This window comes from Agrilus planipennis, unplaced genomic scaffold (genome assembly GCF_000699045.2).
Source record: "Agrilus planipennis isolate EAB-ADULT unplaced genomic scaffold, Apla_2.0 scaffold88, whole genome shotgun sequence".
In the NCBI taxonomy this organism is placed as follows: Eukaryota; Metazoa; Arthropoda; class Insecta; order Coleoptera; family Buprestidae; genus Agrilus; species Agrilus planipennis.
In genome coordinates, this window is record NW_020438872.1 from 671,475 (window position 1) to 692,810 (window position 21,336).

General features: G+C 32.2%; 4 protein-coding genes across 12 annotated transcripts in view; 2 read left to right on the forward strand and 2 right to left on the reverse strand.

Annotated features, from left to right (window-relative positions):
* LOC108738185 (arfGAP with SH3 domain, ANK repeat and PH domain-containing protein) lies at positions 1-9,773 on the forward strand. 2 transcript variants are annotated; one of them, XM_018471459.1, is made up of 16 exons: positions 1-334; positions 590-662; positions 716-1,119; positions 1,238-1,323; positions 1,381-1,540; positions 1,872-2,142; positions 2,201-2,428; positions 2,491-2,713; positions 2,779-2,947; positions 3,003-3,302; positions 3,380-3,499; positions 3,592-3,778; positions 5,265-5,507; positions 5,737-5,930; positions 6,080-6,136; positions 7,439-9,773. In XM_018471459.1, the coding sequence occupies exons 1-16, from the start codon at positions 209-211 to the stop codon at positions 7,739-7,741; spliced, it is 3,144 nt and encodes a 1,047-aa protein (XP_018326961.1). In that variant the 5' UTR covers positions 1-208; the 3' UTR covers positions 7,742-9,773. The 2 variants fall into 2 exon arrangements, with proteins under 2 accessions (XP_018326961.1, XP_018326962.1); XM_018471460.1 differs by lacking the exon at positions 6,080-6,136.
* On the reverse strand, positions 3,882-19,425 carry LOC108738192 (probable hydroxyacid-oxoacid transhydrogenase, mitochondrial). 4 transcript variants are annotated; one of them, XR_003231941.1, is made up of 9 exons: positions 14,185-14,328; positions 13,756-13,840; positions 12,875-13,083; positions 11,851-12,047; positions 11,454-11,790; positions 11,240-11,398; positions 10,900-11,173; positions 10,366-10,706; positions 9,764-10,040 (listed from the first exon to the last, which is right to left on the reverse strand). XR_003231941.1 is itself a non-coding variant. In XM_025978556.1 (9 exons), exons 2-9 carry the CDS (start codon positions 14,235-14,237, stop codon positions 10,623-10,625), a joined length of 1,398 nt encoding a protein of 465 aa, XP_025834341.1. In that variant the 5' UTR covers positions 14,238-14,328; positions 19,069-19,425; the 3' UTR covers positions 10,363-10,622. The 4 variants fall into 4 exon arrangements, 3 of the variants coding, with proteins under 3 accessions (XP_018326978.1, XP_025834341.1, XP_025834336.1); XM_025978556.1 differs by lacking the exon at positions 9,764-10,040 and adding an exon at positions 19,069-19,425 and having other exon boundaries at positions 10,363-10,706; XM_025978551.1 differs by lacking the exon at positions 9,764-10,040 and adding an exon at positions 18,669-19,059 and having other exon boundaries at positions 10,363-10,706.
* LOC108738182 overlaps positions 15,652-21,336 on the reverse strand; it is a 13,658-nt gene continuing 7,973 nt past the window's right edge. Inside the window, exon 3 of the mRNA XM_018471455.2 lies at positions 15,652-18,194. Within this exon, the coding sequence (XP_018326957.1) occupies positions 15,869-18,194 (2,326 nt within the window). The 3' untranslated portion in view covers positions 15,652-15,868. The remainder of the gene's footprint in view (positions 18,195-21,336) is intronic.
* The window catches only part of LOC108738190 (protein windpipe), a 5,259-nt gene continuing 2,639 nt past the window's right edge, over positions 18,717-21,336 (forward strand). Inside the window, exons 1-2 of one of the 5 annotated variants that reach the window (XM_018471469.1) lie at positions 18,725-18,740; positions 19,432-19,498. The gene's annotated coding sequence lies outside the window, so the exon portion shown is untranslated. Of the gene's footprint in view, positions 18,741-19,431; positions 19,499-20,213; positions 20,238-20,333; positions 20,745-21,029; positions 21,289-21,336 lie in introns of those variants that run through there. The other 4 variants (XM_018471471.1, XM_018471472.1, XM_018471467.2 and 1 more) reach the window with 4 other exon arrangements.

The following is a 21,336-nucleotide window of genomic DNA, read 5'->3' on the forward strand; positions in this document are numbered from 1 at the left end:
TCCATCATTTGTATCTATGAGTAATATTTAACGATGAATCAGTTTAATATTATACAAAGTTTAAGAAGTTTGTCGGTTAAAAATATGTTAAAAAGTTAGAAGTAAAAGAGTATAAATTGCTACAAATGTTGTCATATAGCTTTAGTTAGCGTATCACCTTTAAAATTGAGAATTATTTTTTGACGTATCCTTTTGACAAATATACACCATGCCTAGCTTAATCGGAGTTTCAGAGTTTGTGGAGGAAACAAGGGAAGATTATAATTCTCCAATTACATCTACATTTGTTTCCCGCATGCAGCAATGTCGAAATACAATAAATGCTCTAGAAGAGGTTAGTACCCGTACCCCTCTGCAAAAGTGGTATATCTGATGTAAACAAGAGGAGCAGTGTCTCTTGTTTTGCCCCTTCTTGTAGTAATTGAAGCAGGATTTGTTTTTAATGAATGTTAGCAGTTCCTGAAAAGTTTTCTTAGCAATGAAGTTTAGTTTATTAAGTTTACCAATGTTATACATAGTACAAGATGCCGTGTTTATATGTGATATGTGGTTATTTGACAGTAACTTATAATTCTATTGTCGTTTTCAGACTCTAGATTTTGATAGGGATGGTTTGACAAAAATGAAAAAGGCCATAAAGGCCATATATACGTCTGGAAACAGTAAGTAATCATTCAAAAATTAGAACTTTGGAGTGAAATCGTTTTTTTTTTAGCTCATGTTGATAATGAAATGTACTTAGTTAGAGCATTAGAGAAAATAGGAAGTAATGCTATACCTAAAGACCAAGAGGATGATATAGGCGCTGCTTTTATTAAATTTGCAATTGTTACTAAAGAACTGTCTGCTCTAATGAAGACTCTCATGCAAAATTTAAACAACATTGTTATGTTTCCTTTAGACAATCTTCTTAAAGGTGATCTTCGTGGTGTAAAAGGTGATCTAAGAAGACCTTTTGATAAAGCATGGAAAGATTATGAAAGCAAGTATGTTAAGATTGAGAAAGAGAAAAAGCAACAAGCAAAGGAGGCAGGGCTTATCCGATCAGAAGTTACCAGTGCAGAAGTTGCAGATGAAATGGAGAAAGAAAGGAGACTATTTCAACTGCAAATGTGTGAGGTTTGTATTTTGTTTATTTATATGATTTATCTCATACAATGCATCAAGGCAAAACTAATTACAAGCTCATTAAATGTAACTGAAAGGTGTTTTGCTATAATTATTTTCAATATTGTAGTATTTAATAAAATTTAATGAAATAAAAACCAAAAAGGGCATTGATCTCCTCCAAAATCTTGTGGAGTACTATCATGCACAAACAAAGTAAGCTTAAATTGCATATTAGCATATTTTATTTGTTTATTAATAAATGTATTTTAGTTATTTTCAAGATGGATTGAAGACCATAGAACACTTTGGTAGTTATGTAGCAGATTTAAGTATTAAACTACAGAAAATTAAACAAAAGCAGGAAGAAGAACGGAGAAAACTCACAGACCTTAGAGCATTATTAAGAACAGTTCCAGGTATTGATAAAGAGGTATGTTTCTTTTATCTAATGATTAGATAATGCCCATTTGTTTTTTTTTTTTGTTAGTAACTGCTTGTTTTAAAGTAAAGAGTACAAATATAACATTTATTTCACAAAAAGATTACATAAATGCACACTATAATTACAAAGTAATTACTGTATGATTCAGTAAACTTCACAGAGGCAATCAATGTTACCTGTTTATGGGGTTGGTACAACAGATCTACTTTTTATAACCATTACATTATATATTAATGCATTGCATAGCAAATACAATTTACTAACCACAGAAACTAGTTAAAATAAAAGTAACATATTCATACTAACTTGCATGTTTCAGAATAATTCAACAATTGATAAGACTGCAGTTTATTCATTACACCAGTTACAAGGGGACAAACATCATGGAGTTACCAGGAGTGGCCATCTCCTCAAAAAATCTGAAGGTAAAATGAGACGGGTATGGCAGAAAAGAAAGTGCTGGGTGCAGGCAGAAGGCTTTCTTGATATATGCCATGCTGATGAAAGCAAACCACCAACACGAATAAATTTACTTACCTGTCAGATTAAAATGGTACCTGATGATAAAAGAGGATTTGATTTGATATCCTGTAAGCTAATTCCGTTAAGTTTGAAAATGTGTTGTAAGCAATGTTTTCTTTTGTTCAGATAATCGAACTTACCATTTTCAAGCAGAAGATGAAGCTGATCAGCATGCGTGGATGTCTGTTCTTGTTAACTGTAAGGAAATGGCTTTGATGAAGGCATTTGATGACAGTGGGAAAAGTGGTGGGGATAAAGTTAATCATAGTTTAATTGAACTCCAACAGGCTATAATTAGGTATATCCAAAGAATACCTGGAAATGACCATTGCTGTGATTGTAACTCTCAAAACGGTATTTAATTCAATTTGTTGTGGAAAGTGCCAACCACATTATCTAAACTATTATCCCCCTAGATGTCACTTGGTTATCAACGAATTTTGGTATAATTGTTTGCATTGAATGTTCAGGAATACATAGGGATTTAGGCGTTCATATTTCTCGAATACAATCCCTTACTTTGGACAATGTAGGTACTAGTCAGTTGTTACTTGCAAGGTTTATGACAAACCAAGCTTTTAACGATATCATGGAAGAAAATTTACCTTTTGGAAATAAGCCTACGCCGTCCAGTACAATGTGCGTTTGGTTCATTTAACATCATCTTTGATTTATTCGTAATATTTACTCATTTAATGTTTTAGGGAAGAACGATTTAATTTTATAAGAGCAAAATATGTTGAAAAACGGTATGCAATGAAGACAGGTAGCAATGAGCATGATTTAGAAGATGCCGTTAACAGTGGAGACTTAGGATTATTGTTGCAAGTGTTTGCAGAAAATGTGGACCTTAATGCAACTTTACCGTCATCTGTATTATATTCTTAATTATTTTATTTAACAAATTTATAGTGTCGTTTTTTTTTAGGAAACTGGCGAAACAGCTTTACATCGGGCTATTGTGCGAGAAGTGGGGAAATCGTTACCAGTTGTTGACTTCCTGGTGCAAAACATGTCGTCTCAGGGGATCGATAAGCAGACAGCACCTGCTGTGGTGCCTGATTCAATTGGTTGTAACACTGCCCTGCACCTATGCGCTCTTTATGATAAAGTGGAATGTATGAAACTGCTTTTACGTAGTGGAGCTGATACTGCAATAAGGAATTCGCAAGATAAGACTCCTCTGGACATTGCGAAAGAAAGGGGCCACTATCAGTGCCAAGAACTGGTAAATATAATATTAGTGTCTAGGGAAAAACAAATAGTATTTCTGTAAATAATAACTTATTTGGTACGTTGTTACAGTTACAAAACAGTGCTAATAGACAAAAACATCTGTTTGATAATATAAACATTGATTGGAACTTATCACATGAAGATGGTTCAACCGATTTCTCGGATGATGAAACGATTATAGATGATCGAGTAAGTGAAATCAAAATTGAAGTATTTTATACCTTTTATTTTAGTTGTTAGTTCATTGTAAATTGAATTTAATTTTTATGTCCATATTGTAGAATGGATCTCTGACCCCTGAGAAACGCAATAGATCTAGGCCACCAAGTTATACTGGGGGAGAATCTCCAGTAACATTGAGATCCAGATCGTCAACGTGTGATAGTCTTCAATCTAGCAGCAGCCCAAACAGTAACAGTAAGCAAATGCCACCTCCACCTCCACCACAATCTAGAAAACCTGTGATACGTAAGCGTTTTTTTTTTTAAATATTAAAAACTATTTTACATAAACTTTTTTCTAATTNAATTGTAAATATTAATTAACAAATAAACACTACAGTTAAAAACAACACCTTTGGTTTCAATATGCTAGTTTTTGAGGAAAGTGGTCTTGTTATTTCATCAATTTATTCATACGGTTCTGTCCTTATTAACATGTTTTTTAATATAATTAACATAATACATTCCCTTTTGTTTTTATTTTGCCAAGTGCGTGCACAAACATGCTAATGTGAAGTATTCAATAGCTTTTGATGTCCATATTTGTGATACTGTTATATATGTTCTTTGTAGAGGAATTATACTTAGAAAAAACAAAAAAGTGTTTATTTCAGTATGCTGTCATTGAATTTTTGAACAGTTGTGTTAAATCATCTACTGACTGCTCTCGTGGTGCCAACTTTGTAATCCTTTTCTGCAATAAATATAAAATGATTATTTAATATTTACGTTTCCACAATAAAATAAAGTGTCTATGTATAACATCCACGTTTTTATTTACAACGAAAGAAATATATTTTCCGAGAAAATCATCAAATAAATTGCAAGGATGTTTTTCATTTTGAGTAACGCATGGGGAACCTCTAGAATCCAATGTCGTCATATATACAATTCAAGTAGTGTTCGACTGCTAAATACGTAAAACCTTTGTCGTTTTTATTGGTTACCTTTAATTGTTATTATTCTTTTTAATTGCTATCGGCTATGTCATCTATTCGAAAAATGTATACGGGATACAGAGTTTGTTGCGTTAAATTAGAAAATCGCATTTTTTTGTTAGGGAATAAATGCACAAAAAAAGTGCCACTGTCTGATTTATACTTTTGTCTAATTTTTGTAAGTATTTTTATATTATAGTTTTATTGCGAAGGAGTACCCACTTCTATGTGTTTTAGAACATGTGAAAACGGTAGATTCAAATATTCCTGCTGTTTATTTTTAATATGTGAGTCACGGTAGTATTCTTTCTTTTCATTTTTTATATTTTAGTACTTACAATTAACACATTTTTTAGTGCCAATTGCATTTTTCGTTTACTGGAATTTAAGATGATTTATTTAAAAATATAAAAGTAAAAGATAATTTTGCACTTGTTAACGGTTAATTCTAATGGGTCACATCTACTTTTAATGATATATGGTTATCTAAAATGATTGTTAATAAAACAAGTTTGAATGTTTCACATTATAATTGCTTGTTAAAATTTTCAAGTTCATTTTTTATTATACTTAACAAGTCTGTATTTTTTTATAATGGCACAGACATAACATAACATAATCAAAGAAAAGTGTGATATAAGTTTTTATTTGAGGTATTACTCTAATGTAAAACATTATTGGGGATATTGGAGTACATGCAAAGATAATGTGATATATTATAGATGATTTTAGTTGATATAGTATTTACAGTTACTGCTGTTATGTCGAATGTTTAAGTGGAATGTTTTTTTGCAGCGGCAAATGTTCATGGTAGTTTAAAGAAAAGGGTGGCACCTACGCCCCCAGCTGGTTCCCTCTATGGGCCCTCGGTTTCAGGGATGACGCAAGCTGGTACTGTTAACATCTATGGCACTTTGCCAAGTAACCATAGCCGTACACCCTCAGACCCTGCAGTTGCTGGTTATCACACCCTCAGCCACACTCATAAGCGCTCTCCTAGTAGTGATTCCAGTGCCAGCCGATCTGTGATACATATTGGTTAGTTTCTAATAAAGGAAGAAGTTAAGACACAATGTTCAAAGTAAGATTGTGACGTTACACTTGAGTCACATTGACCGTATCGTGTGGCATTTTTTTCTTAATACACTTTAAAGTAATATAATAATAAATTTCTTGGATGATTATTAATTTAAAATCTTCCTTTACGTCTCTTATTTTATTTTGGTTGAATTTTGTATATTTTAATTGTATACGTTTTTTTATTTAGGTAATAAACTAGTCATTCCCTGCGATGGTAGGGGTTCAGATAAGCACTTGTTAAAGCGTCCTCAAAATCCACCTCCTCCAGCACCTAACGTGAACTCTAGCAGTAGATTATCAAATGGGAGATCAACGGAAAGTATAACATCGGTGACTTCAGACGTGGATACGTCAGGGGGGCCGGTACCCCCACCACGTAGGGTAAGTTGTTTGGCACTAATTGTAAGTTAAATTATTTTATTCTATTTTTTTACTCGACTTGTAAAACACCTTTGTTTTGCAAATGTTATTGTTGTTTCTGTTCTTTTGTTTAATGAATATGTAGAATATTTAGGCTGATTGGTTTGCAGAGGAAAGACAAATGTCGTTTGGAGAGTTGTACTGAAGAGAGTGATGTGACAACTCCGGTAAAAACATTGTTTTTAGCATGTTTTTATTTAAAAGGCATGCAAATCACCCATTTAGCAATATTGTGTGTTTTATGCATACCTATCTTGTGCAGTGCTAACGTCTTCAAAGTACATATTTGTTATTCATTCATTTTTCTCTTGCAGTTTTTTTTTTCAAAAATGTGTTTTTTATTTATATTTACATTTTGCCCTAACGAATGCTGTGTTTGGTTTTTGTAACCATTTCTTATAAATGTAGGGTGTAAATGGTAAAGCTAAACAGAAAGAAATATCGGTATTTTGAGAGGTAAGCTGTGTACCTATAAACTTATTTTTTATGCTACCTACTTGATCGTGTTGACACAAAGTTCATACACTGTATTTTAATACTGCATACCCTTTACACTCTAAAATAAATCGCTTAATAAAATGTTCTCTAGCACTGCACAAATTTAACATTCACGTAATTTTTTAAAAAGGAGTTAATAAATTGGTTCAGGTTGGTATGCTATTGTACTTTAAATGCCACAAAAACAATACCTATTGAACTTACATACAGACCATTTTTATGACACTTATGGGCAAGTTACATAAATTTAGTTTTATATATGTGCTGGCAAATTGGGCTATTTCAAATTTTAAATCCATACAGTCAATTAACTTGCATGAAAAATCATGTATTAACGTACTTCCTTTTTATATTTTTTATTTTATTCTATCACATTATTACATATGTAGATAATAGATTAAAGGAAGTACTTCTATCCTGTCTTTGTCACAAATTACTTAATCGTTTTAGGTTTATGTCCTTACTTTTTCTCTTAATTTGAATACAGTTATAGTACATTAGGAATTTTCAGTCTGTTGTACATGAATGAGACATAATTAATACATTACTAGTAGGTTTGGTCCTGTCACAGTGATTTTTTCTTTAAATTTATAGCTCTCAAGTAATTATATAGTAATGTAGTTTTGTACTACAATTATATCATAACGAACACATACGCTTACCTATTTGCTGATATTACGTACGAGGTATATAGTAATACTGGTAGATGGCAACATAATGAAATTGAGTAATATAGAAGTTTAATAAGAAAATACTATAATTCAATAACCAACAGTTTCAATTCAAAGTATTTCTGATTCACTAAAAGAAATTACCTATTTAATGGCACCAAATTTATATGGATGGATTAAATATGTCTTTAAAGAAAAAGGGTTCTTGATATAATAATATAATTTTTTGAAGGAAAACAGATATTAATTCGTATTTTGTATGAAAACATTGTCATTTATAAATATTTGTTTTTTCTAAAGGCATCAGACTCGCCTCCAATGAAGCTAGCATCTAGTCCTGTATCAACTGGGTCGCTGTCATCTACGCAATCAATTCCTGGAAGATTAACATACGTGCCGAATGGGGCAGGTATTAAACGCTGTCGCGCATTATACGACTGCCAAGCGGACTACCCTGATGAACTTTCTTTTCGCGAGGGTGAAATAATAAGAGTAATCGAAGAACAAACGGATGACGAAAACTGGATGAGAGGGGAGATCGAAAACGAACCCAAAAGGAATGGAATGTTTCCTATAAGCTTTGTGCATATGTTGCCGGACTAAGAATAAGCATAAGTGTAGAAAGAACGGCTCTAACTAAAGATAATTAACTAATTAAATCTTAAACATAGCCCAGTAATCATTTTGTTAACGTGATGATTGTGGCATTAAGAAACGTTCTCTAAACTATACATACATACATGCAGTTTTTATTTAACCAAAGGCGGATTGTTACAATATTGTTTTCATTTGCTCATTTTATTAATAAATGTGGGATTTATAATTTAGACGCTTCAACGATTAAGGTTAATTATTTTTTCGTGGTTGGAGTCCTTCTGAAACCCTTGTAGCCTATTGTATATACATGTAAGTCAGTGGTTTTGTATATAGTCGAATTATTTTAAATAGCGATCCGTTAATGTTGGAAGTGCAATCCAATGTCGTCATATATACAATTCAAGTAGTGTTCGACTGCTAAATACGTAAAACCTTTGTCGTTTTTATTGGTTACCTTTAATTGTTATTATTCTTTTTAATTGCTATCGGCTATGTCATCTATTCGAAAAATGTATACGGGATACAGAGTTTGTTGCGTTAAATTAGAAAATCGCATTTTTTTGTTAGGGAATAAATGCACAAAAAAAGTGCCACTGTCTGATTTATACTTTTGTCTAATTTTTGTAAGTATTTTTATATTATAGTTTTATTGCGAAGGAGTACCCACTTCTATGTGTTTTAGAACATGTGAAAACGGTAGATTCAAATATTCGTGCTGTTTATTTTTAATATGTGAGTCACGGTAGTATTCTTTCTTTTCATTTTTTATATTTTAGTACTTACAATTAACACATTTTTTAGTGCCAATTGCATTTTTCGTTTACTGGAATTTAAGATGATTTATTTAAAAATATAAAAGTAAAAGATAATTTTGCACTTGTTAACGGTTAATTCTAATGGGTCACATTTGATAATGTTTTTGTGCATATCAAAAGTCCTAGCCTTGTTGCTTATAATGTGAAAGTAAACGTGTGAGAGGTTCCTAGAGAGTCAAGAGCTACCTCGCAAACAAAAAAATATTTCACGTAGAACTTTTAATAAATAGTTCCATACACTTTTGTGTAATTAATTAAATTTGATGAAGGTAATTAAGACAACGTTTACTTTTTATTCCCGAAATATATGAGCAAGGACTTCGGATTAGCACTATAATTCTAATACAGATGAGAATTACTACTTGTTTAACTGTAACTGTAGATTCAATATTTTGTTATTTAAAAGTTTATCAAAGTAATAATTGCGTGATGATTTTATATGTTTGAAATATCATACATAATAATGGAATAATAATTTTTTGTATTCGGTTGGAAGCTTACAAAGACATAAGAAAACGAATTAATTCATAACGTTATACTTTTGATGAAGAAATATTTATTTAATAAAAGGTGAATATGTAAATAATTACTTAATATATTATTAGTAAGTCTTTAAAGTACTTATCAGGTTAACTGGATTAATTTGTAAGCTTTTACCATTTGGCCTATGATATCAGACCTAATAATATAGGTATATACGAATGAGATGAACCGTTATGTTAACCTTTTCTTTTCTTAACTATTATTAAAACAGAAAATTGCATGTACAGGAAGTTATCGTTACATAAAATCTAATATGTATTGGGTGTATTAAATATTGTTTGACTGATGTACCTTTTTGCCACTGCAAAAAAAAAAAATAAAAACAAAATGTTGTGGCATGTTTGTGTGAGAAGCCATATTTTTGTAGAATTGTATAAATATATCTTGTATTGTCCCTCATACATTACCATACCAAAGATGAAAAGTCTTATTTTCGGATATAAATCTGTAGTTAATTAAATAAATAATTTATAAATATTATGTACATATATTTTTAGATACACGTTTTAAATTAGTTATGAAATGTGTACGTATGACATTTATTTATTTTATTCTGCAAAAGTCACACACGTCTGTATAATATCTTCAACTTCCCAGTTTATTCTTCTTCATTGTGCAAATTTTCATATGCACTTATTAACAGGACTCTTTCTATCAAAAATAAATGTAATTAAAACAAATAATCCTTTTTTTATTTTACACAACAGTTATTACAACAAACATCACACTTTACAGGTACATACTATGTTTATTTTGAATCAGTTTTGTTATATTTTCTTATTTAGTTTCAGGATTTGCATTTCGAAACTTCATTTTATTTATTATACTGGATCTCCTTAAAATCCACTATTATTAAAGGTAGAAGACTCTAAGGATTACAAATCAATGGAATTTTATGAGAACTCTTAGGAGCTGGAGTAATGTCTATATAGTTTTTCTTTTTGGAGCTGAAATAAGCGAAAAACACTTGTTTATTAAAATAATTTATGTCATTTGAATGTAAAATACTGAGAATACAAATTTGAATAGTTTTATTAATTAATTAAGGCTGAAAATGATTTATATTTATGTGAAATAAATAAAACAATGAGTTTCGTTTATGTTTAATCCCATAAAGTTCTTTGGAATTGAGCTAAATAAAACGGTGTAATCCAAATTCAACTTTTTTATGTGACCTTATTAATTTTTTTAAATTTTGTTTTATTACTGTTTCTTTTGCAATTAAATTGTAAATATTAATTAACAAATAAACACTACAGTTAAAAACAACACCTTTGGTTTCAATATGCTAGTTTTTGAGGAAAGTGGTCTTGTTATTTCATCAATTTATTCATACGGTTCTGTCCTTATTAACATGTTTTTTAATATAATTAACATAATACATTCCCTTTTGTTTTTATTTTGCCAAGTGCGTGCACAAACATGCTAATGTGAAGTATTCAATAGCTTTTGATGTCCATATTTGTGATACTGTTATATATGTTCTTTGTAGAGGAATTATACTTAGAAAAAACAAAAAAGTGTTTATTTCAGTATGCTGTCATTGAATTTTTGAACAGTTGTGTTAAATCATCTACTGACTGCTCTCGTGGTGCCAACTTTGTAATCCTTTTCTGCAATAAATATAAAATGATTATTTAATATTTACGTTTCCACAATAAAATAAAGTGTCTATGTATAATATCCACGTTTTTATTTACAACGAAAGAAATATATTTTCCAAGAAAATCATCAAATAAATTGCAAGGATGTTTTTCATTTTGAGTAACGCATGGGGAACCTCTAGTTTGATGACTACAGACTTACTTGTGGTAAGGTACCTTCAACAAGTCTAGGTACATCATCTTCAGTATATCCTAGAGCTCCTATTCCATTTTCAATTTTCAACTTTTGCATATAAGTCCTTATAACATCGGAAAGGATAAGTCCGGCATCGTCCTTCTTGGCATTCAATACATTTGCGCCAAGCAATTCTGCTGCCCTCAAATGTCTTTCAGGACACGCAGGACTCGTAAATTCAAATACTGTGGGGGCTGTTACTACAACTGATAAACCGTGAGGAATAATAGGATGGTCTTTACTAAAACAAAACACATATTTGGATCATTAAAACTGTTTTAATTTTTCAAAATTTGTATGTACCTACTTGTATCCTTCAGGATTAAAATTCTTTGCCATACCAGCAATAGGATAGGCCAAGGCATGGCACAAGTGGACTCCTGCGTTTCCGAAACCTACCCCAGCCATAGAAGCTGCCAAATGCATGTTGTACCTCGCTTTTTTATCATCAGAATGAAAAACTGACCTAATTAAATAATATATTGAACCAAAAAGAAATTCCAATGACAATATTTTTTTACCTTTCGAAGTATTTGTTGAGGGTACTTAACGCAAACTGCGCCCAAACGTCGGAGACGGGATTTCTTCCTTGGTAAGTGGGTCTTTGAGAAGGATTACTAGGTCTTGGAGTTCTTTCAGTATACGGCAAAGTTGTAAATGATTCCAAAGCGTGACAAAAGACATCAAATCCACTATAGGCACTGACTCGTTCTGGTAATGATAATACATGTTCTGGATCTATGAGTCCTAGTATGGGCCGAAGATACCTTCCTTGTATCCCAGTTTTAGCTTTTTTGGGAGTGTAGTCGAAGATTGCGGCTGCAGTGGTTTCACTTCCGCTTCCGGATGTTGTTGGAACTGCGAATGGTTCAATTTTAAAATACTTTGCGATTGATCTGTGAAACACTCGGTTTTTACTTGCGATCAGCGGTTTAAGTGGCTTGTCGATGGTTTTTCCTTTTCCTAAAGGACTATTTACGAAATCTAAAAAGTCTGCGTGCGGGTAGCTGGAGTACAAATTGGCCGCTTTTGCTGTATCAATAACTGAACCTCCCCCTACTGCAATAAAACCGTCAAAATTCGACCCAATTGCGAATCTTGCTGCTTGCTTAAAACTAAATAAATAAAACATTAACAATTGTTATTATATGTTTGAACAAAATAAAGTGAAATGGGGATCATAGCAGAAATGCCCTCGTCGTACTGGTTCATAGTTTTGTGAACTTGTCAATTCTGCTATTTTATTTGTAAAAAAAATGCATTAAATACGCAGTATGCTTATAGTTGTTGTTAATGTTTTAATAAAGTCATACACGACATAACAATGATGTTTTTGTTTTGTTTACTACACATTTGCGGGTTTTAAAAAACGTTGGGAAAAATACTTCCTGTTGATGCAGTTTATCGTTTTTCTTTTTCGAAAAACATGGCTTGTCTGCCCGTATTTGCGGTATCATTATTCTTGAAAATTGTCTATTTCACTCATTTTTGTTTGATCTTGCGGTCAGAAAGACCTCAATCAAGGTTCAGTCGCATTGTATTTACTATTTCCTGAAGTTTGTAAACATAACAAGACTGTACAATAATGATGTTTACGTTTTATTTTTGTGGCAAATAGGCACGCATGCATGTACCTACTAATTCTATCCATTCACGGTGTAAAAATAGAAAGTAATTGTGATATCGTCCTTTTTTCAATGAACACAAAAAAAATAAATTCTGAAGTATTATTAATCGTCGTTTCCAGAAACAAGATAAAATATAAGATAAATCAAAGTTTTTTCTTTTTCTTTTAATTGTATGATGTTTAAATATACCCAAGATAAGTATTTACCAATTCTCACAAAGACAATACTTAAATGAATTCTTTCTAAGTACAATATTACTAATTACTGCACAATAATTTTAATGAGTAATGGAAAAAATAATGCATTATCTTTACCTCTCCTCGTTAGGTTCGATACGAACTTGATCGTACACTTCGAATTTTACTTGATGTTTTGCTAATGAGTCCAGAGTGACCTTAAGGGGTGCAAGTTTTGATATGTTTGAATCAGTAATAACGCATACATTTTTTAAATTCAAGTTTAAAACGTCCAGTCCTACTTCTTTTGTGACTCCTGGTCCGAAACGTACCGTTGGGGATATTATCTAAAAGTTTTCATGCATTTGCAATAAATAATTTGTAAACGTACATTGAAGGGGTAAGCTGTTAATGGTCATTTAAAAATGATTTTGTACTTATAACTAGTTAATTTGTTTATTGTATGAAGTACAATAATTTCGATTTTAATCTACATATAATCTACAATTTTCCTTATCATTTATACGTGCGAAGATATAGATTTAAAACGGAAATTTCTGAACTAATCTAAGTCACCGAAGGTATCAGAGTACAAGTGTTCATTAAGTTTGAAGTAGGTACTACAGAATTGGTATCTAAAGATAAACGAACTGTAACAAAGTAAATAAATTAAACACTTAAGGTCATACTGATGTAAAGTTATTCTATTCGCTATTCACCGTGATCTAATTGATGATGAAGGGTTGTTTCTGCTACGAAAAATCATTTTTGATCGGTTTTTAAAATTCTTTCTTATAGTTTGATGTATAAGTAATAACTATAAAATTCCTAAATAACGCGTAATTTTCAATTTTTACAAGATTCATAACTGGAATGTGTAGCCAATATAATCTGCCACGAGTTACCACCGTAATGATCTAAATTTGTAGCTTCCAAATTTGAAAATTATTTGAGTAGGATGAAGTTATGAGTCATTTCTTTCAATTTCTCAAAAACGCATTTTTGTCAAAACACAATACCTCAAATGCATACTCCTTTTCGTTGCTGCTTAGTTGTGATGAAACGGGAAAGAAGTTAGCAGAAGAATGAGCAGGACATTTACACCTAAAATTATTTAATTTTTTATGTGAAAAAAATACTCATATGAAAGATTAAATTGGTATTAAATAATCATTTTACAATGCTTAAGTAAACTTTTTAATATTTCTCCTATTATATATACGATAAAAATAGTTGTAAATGTTATTTCTGTTTAAATTGTTTTTGGAAGAAAATCAAGTATCGACTGAAAACAAAAAAAAAATTAGTCGTTACATTAGCAAACAGTTTTATTATTTTCTTTGGGAACTCGATAACAGGCTTGGGCTGTAGATAACGCTACCTTGGGTAATACAATGGCAAAATTCCTTCGAAAAATATTTGTTCATTATCATTAAAATTTTACTTACGGTCCTGCTGACAATTCAAGCAATAAATTCAATGCTTTTGTTCGTAGATTCATCCTTAATTAGACAGTCTTTGTTTCTTTCACTGGTTTGTTATTTTAACTAAATATTATATTGGTTTCAAAGTTCGTTGCTTATGTATTTTATCTGTAAAAAGCGTGCTTGTGTATATAAAACAAATAAAGAACATGAACTAATTTAACAAATACACATGTTATATCTCAGAATAAATAAACAACATCTTTATTTTATTCCAAGTTTACTATCGCTTTTATTACTATTTACTACTTTGAGTACATGGTGTTATCAGTATGCTTCGCAATGATTAAACGTAAAAGAAAATAAATAAAATGGGGCGCAGCCCTTTTTCCTATAGCGGTATTTAAGTAGGTACAGATTCTATTTAATTTGTCCCTTTGTGAAGAGTGGTCAAATTTTGTTTTGTTTTTTTTTTTTTAGAAGATTATTGTTTATATTGACATTAATACTCAATATCATTATTTTATGCAATGCCATTTGCATTTTTTAAGCAATATAAGGAAGTAAGTAGGCAGTATTGATAAATAATTATATGTAATAATAATAACGCGCAATTTTTCAATACTGTTGATGGAATTACATTACCGGCTGTTTAGGTCTGTAAAAAGATTTAATTAATATACAAACAGTACCTACGTCACACTGCAAAATACATAATGATAAAACGTTTCTGTACCTTAGCAATTTCAAGTCAACAAATTGTTATCAAAAGATATGTGCATTTGAAGACCTTTTCTTCATTTATGTAGCAACTTGTTGAACAACTTAGTTTTTTTAGACTTACCTGTTGATAAAAGTATCTTTGTCGTCATGTTTTGCAATTCAAAGTTGATACACACTTCATTATGAATGCAATTGATTTTTAAATACTTTTTGCGATGTTGAATGCGATAGTTTATGACATTAGACAAATCGATGTATAATTATTACGAAAATAAATGCGTTAACGTAAAATATGTATTTTTAATATGTAATTAATTTTGTTAACGTTTTAAGTATAGAAAAGCAATAAGTAATTTCTAGTTGAAATATGTCTGGATAAGTAAGTTTTTCATTTTCGATGCTCTCGTAGTGTGTTTATAGATAAGTATTACGTATATTTAACATATGGTTGACATTGACTGCTGGTATAGAACGTTAAAGAGAATTATGCAATTGTTTAGAACGTTTTGAGTGTTTCAAATTATCCAATTTAATCAAGAATATCTTCTTGCCATACGGAATGTTCTAAATTAAACACGTGGTATATATGCAATGGATAATGAATACAAAAATGTAAAACGAATGATGCAAACCGAAGCTGAACGTGTTATCTAGGAATTATTAATGATAAATATAATTTTATGGAAACGTATGACTAATATTTAAAATGAACAATGAAATACATTTGAAATTGCGCAACGATATGCACATTCGGAAAATAAAGAGAAATCATTAAATAACAAAATATATTGAAAGTTAAAAATCATACACGAATTTATAATATGCCTACGTATACATGGTATTGGAATTTTAGAAGTACCTAGCCATGATCGTAACGTTACTAACAGTTAATACTATTGTTAATACCATTAAATGCTTAAATTTACATTTAGTCTATCAATATTTGGATGTGTCTCATTATAATTTAGCGAAAACAATAACTTTTTCAAGGGATAGAATTGTGCACTGTTGGCAGTTTTTGATATCTGTTCACTTTTGGTGTCGGTGGCCCGGTCCTTTCCTCAGATAGTTGTTGGTAGACCGATCCGCTGTGTTTTTTCAATTTATTTCCGGCGCCCCATTGTGGGATTTTAAAGTGGGGAAGATTGCCATCCCTTTGGACAACTAAAGCTCCTCGCGAACGAAGAATTAGTAACATAGCGTTGGCAGCAATTACAAGAACTGATGCTGCAGTTAGGATAAAAACTAGCGTTGGAGATAAATATGCAAACGATTCTTCCGTCTTCTTTTCTCTTAGACGTCGCGATTCTACCGCTAATTTCTGTAAATCGAGTTCTGATTTTATTTGTTCGAATAATTTATCGTCGTCTTCGTCGAAGGGACTGTTTTCTTCGCTCTTTTGGTCGTAATCAATATAGTTATTGTATTCGTCGTCGTCATCGTCGCCCTCGTCTTCGTCATATTCATCAGAATTTTCGGTATACGTTTTCGGTTCGATATTGAGTTTACTTTCCAGAAGGAGTTTATTATCGATCTCTTTTTCGGTTTCGACTTCGTCGTTGTAATAATTGTCGAAATATTCTTCATCTTCGCAAGCGTCTTTTGCCAATTTCTTCCACGAATGGACTTTATCTTCGGTCTCGTCGAATACGTTGACATCTTCGATGAAAGATTCGTGCGTTTTGGTAAATGCTGGACGAACTTCACGCTCGGTCAGCCACGTTATTGTATCTCGAAGTATCTGAGAACATTCGATTGGATTGTTTTTTATGTCCAGGATTTGTAAGTTTGTCAAAACCTGGAGGTCCCTCGGACTGACCGATTGGAGTTCATTGTTCGAAATAAGAAGCTCTCTAATGCTTGGCATACTGGCATGCTGTAACGTATTCTCTGCCCAAAGTTTTTTCAAATGGCATGAACTAGCGTCTATAGATTTGAGAACCCTATTGTGATTAAACATGGTTGCATCCAAGGGTTTCGTGAGTGGATTTCCAGCGATGATGAGTTTTTCCAATTGGCCGAGCGAAGCGAAGGTATCAACGTCGAATTCGCTAATTTTATTATGGGATATGTCGATTTCGCGTAAACCAGGAATTGCTTCGAAGATTTCTGGATCGATTTTGGTAAGTTGGTTATTCGAAAGGTGAAGAATAGTCAGACCTCGCATGTGTACAAAAGTTTCTCGTGAAAGTTCCGTCAAATTGCAGTTGTTACATGAAAAAGACATTACGTCAAAGAAGTTGTTTTTGTTCGTAAACTTTGGTAGTTTTTTAATGTTATTGTTATCTAAAATAATTTTCGCTAACTCGCTGTTTTTGTCGAAAACGGTTGCATCCAAATTCTCTAGTCTGTTGCTCGCCAAATTGATAGTCTCTAACTTTTTCATGTTAGCAAAGGCATTTTTAGGAATGTGTTCTATTTCGTTCTCGCTCAAATCAAGATACGGTAGTATGTCGAAATTTTTACCGAAAGTCGCATTAAACGATTTTAATTTGCAACCTTTCAAATGCAGCGCTTCTAAGATTGATATTATGTTAAGGTTGAATTGTTCGATCGGATTGTAGCTCAGATTGAGGGTCACAAGTTCCATGTTGTTTTCCAGAAGATTTGGCTGTAAGTGCGTTAAATTATTCCTGGCGAGACTTAGACTTTCCAAATTAGTCAGATTGATGAAAGCTAGAGAATGTATCTTTCGAATGTTGTTATTTCCCAGATTGAGAAATATGAGTTCCGGCAGATTATTGAACATGTTCTCCGTAATTTCGGAAATTTGACATTTCGACATGTCGAGTTCTTCAAGCGTTTCAGATTTTAATGTGGTGAAATTTCCCAATTTGGTTCCGGCCAAATTGAGAGCCCTTATTGTTTTGACGTTTGAAATAAGTTTCGAAGGTAAATTGTGCACGTCAGATCGTAAAATACTTATTTTAATGAGAGTTGTTAGTTGTCCGAAAGCCTCTTCGTCGATTTCTGTAATGGTCGCGTTTTCAATAGATATATGATTTACAGATTTGAGTCCTATATCATGAAAAATGTTCCTAGTAAGCACTAACGGTTCAGACGGATTCACTATCTTCAATATGGCAAATTTGTCTTGAAACACTTCCACATCCAAAGAATTGCACTCTGCTGTCGATGTGTCGGTACAGTTGCAACTTTTGGGACATTTTATAGATTGTTGCGCAAACCTTAAAGCTTCCGTCAAAGCGAAGACAAAGGCCACTACCATGCAAAACTGGTATGACATTTTCGTGGGATTGCTCTTCATTTTCCTATATGAGAAATAACTTAAATTAGTTGAATTTAATTCACTGCATTAGTTAAAGAGTGACTGTTTTAAATACACTACCTAGAAAATTTCAACTGAAACTTTACCTCAGCATGAGTGCCAAACAAAAGAGATAACTGCTCAAAGATAAACACGAATCTTATCTAATCATACATTTGAACACCACATTTCCATTTCAAATACGTAAAACTTGCTAAATCAGATCAATATTCGATATATTTATCTGTCCAGTTAGTATTGTGCATTACTAACTGACCTTGAGTGCATGTTAAAACTAAATCCACTGCACACATTTGACGAGCACTTCTGACTTAAGTACGACATTATAGCCATTTTTTTTAACGCTCTTGTTTAAAATAATGGACTAATAATTCGGTTTGAAATGTAACGATGACTTACCTGTAAACTTTTTACACTTTTTTGTTGTTTTAAACTAGTGAAGCACAATCTAATACTATCACATGAATTTAAGGCACGAATTTCAGATAAGACTTACACGTATTTTCCAGACTTGATGATAGGTTTCGCTTATTGTAGAGACTGTCTACCTGTTCAACATACAACTCAGGTGAGCGGGGGTCGCCCCCTTTGTCACTTTTGTTCGCTTATGTTCGTTCAGATGGCGAGACTATTCAGTATAAACAAATTTTTAATAACATTTATATATGCTTTTAGTTCTGACGTAACAAACTAGTCATTTGCACGAATAATTCGTAAACATTATCGGTTTTATTTGGAAAAATAGATGCTCAACGAATCGTTTTTGCGCGTCATCATTGCGACATCTCGAGCAGCCATAATTTCCATTCAAAGCCTTTTGAATTTGAATTTATATATTTAAATTTTGAGGTAATAATTCATTTAATTCGTTTTCAAAACACAAAGGATTATTTTACCTGACTAACCCTCAGCTTATACTTTTCAATCAAACTTTGACGTTTAGGGGGATTAGTGATTTACGTAAGATAAAAAGTTTCAAGAAAACGGTAGCGTATAAGCCCCTTTATTAATATTTTTAGTGCACATGTTCGTTACCTTGCTGTAGAAAGAATACAATTATCTTTACTTATAAAACCATCCAATAAAATTGAAATCAGGCGCTTTAATTTAAAATGATCTTGACCTTAGGTTCATATAAAGTCGAGATAGTGACAGTCTGCATGCTCGAAGCGATACAAAAATAACTTCTCAGAAATTATTTTACATACTTACCTCTTTTTTTAAACATTCTTTAAAGTTGCTACATGTTTCATTTTTAGAATATACTTAGCCACAATTAGTTTCGAGGGCGAAAAACAACTTTCCCTATCCTAAATCTAGATTAAGGTAAGAGACATCTAATATTAGTACCTACTGATATGGAAATGAACTGATTGGCTTATTTCCCTATTAATCGACTACATATAAAAGAAAGTAAAGAAAAAATGATTGACCGAATGTATACAGTATTTAATAATGATCCATTAGTTTATGCGATAACTAAAAGGAATGATATTGTTAGCGGTATATAGGGGTCATGGTCCCACTCGTACCGTTGCCTTTCCACCATGTCGGTACCGTCCATGATACAGACCACCGATACCCACCAGTAAAACTGTGCACAATGTGCAATCATTTGGACAAAAACTGACCAGTCAGTGGTGTAACAGAATATTTTATGTCATACCACTTATTTGTGCATATACAAGGAAAAGCGCCACGCTTATAAAGCACATTCGACCATAAGCATAATTTACTTCCTGTAACAAAAAGAATAAAAACTTATTCGTGTTTCATGATATCAAACTTTTCGAGATCCAGTTTCAATGTAAAAATAAATCGACGATGATGGTTTTAGAAAAAATTCGCTTAATCGTGGATACACGACTATTGGTGAGTTTTAAAGTAGTCGGGTTGGATTTTTCGTGGGTGAAGATTGTAAGCAACTTTTGGGCGAGTTTCTCACGTCGCGTTTGTTGATAAATTATCTGGCAACAGATAAAGTTTTGAATGGAATCGCGTTTTGGATGCAGAGGTGTGTTTCGTACTCTGCCCCATGTGTAAGGTATATTCGCGCGTATATAAGGTGTGTTGTTTTATTTATATAACTTCTATTGCATAGATACATAGATGTACGTGTACATAATAATATATAGATATAGTTAGTTAGGTTGTTGGTAAGTCGTCGGCGCTGCAATAGCAATCGGTGTCCTGGTCGTAGGTTTTGTATGCCTATGCCGTGCTTTCCGCTGGCCGCAGCATGGGTCATGCTACGTGGTAGAAGTGGTGGTGACACACTTTTATAGATGATTCTACCGGCGTCAGTTTGACAATTTACCGGAGTCAGTTAGTATGACAATTTGACTTCAAACGAGCATGCTTCTCTGATAAATAATAATACGGCCGCATCCCTTTGCCGCCTTCTGTTTATCATGACCGTATATTTGCCCATACATCTTATCGTCCTCGCTATCCTATCTAGTGGTTTCGATAACTATTTGTGAGTAGAGTGCTGCGGTGCGATTTTATTCTCCACTTCGTGCGGTGCACACGCCGTTGAATTACCTAATTTTTGTCTTACAATACTTTTCTGGTAAGTTTTGGCCAATTGTTTTTTTACTTGCTTAAACGATAACGTATCATTTTTTCGTTTTATTTGGCGAAGAAAGTTGCTTTTGAAAAGCACCAGCGCAATTTTCACAATTTAAACCACGTGGTTGTTCTACCGAATATCTTATCTAAAAGTTTCTAGTGGAACGTAATCTTATTTTTAACAACAACGAAAAGTTTAAAGGTCAGTTTTGTTCGACTTTTTTTTAGTCGTACGTTTACTGAATGAGTAAGCTCAAATTTGAAATTACTTACCACTTTACGAACGGAGATTGATGCTATTTGCAGCGATTAATATCGATATAATGCGTTTGAAATTACTTTTGTCCGCTGTTGTAACAACGTCTTTATATTTGTTGTATCGCGGATGTTAAATATTACCATGTAATTGTCATTCAAATAAGTCCTCTGTTGATTTTAATGTGTTTATTGAAAGATAATATCTCATATTCTTGGTTAACATGAACTAACTGGAGATAATGCGACAGATAGTTGTTATCACAAACCTTGTTCGTACATAAGCCGAGGTACAATACACGATTTTTGTGGCATTCATTTAAAATTAGTATGCATCC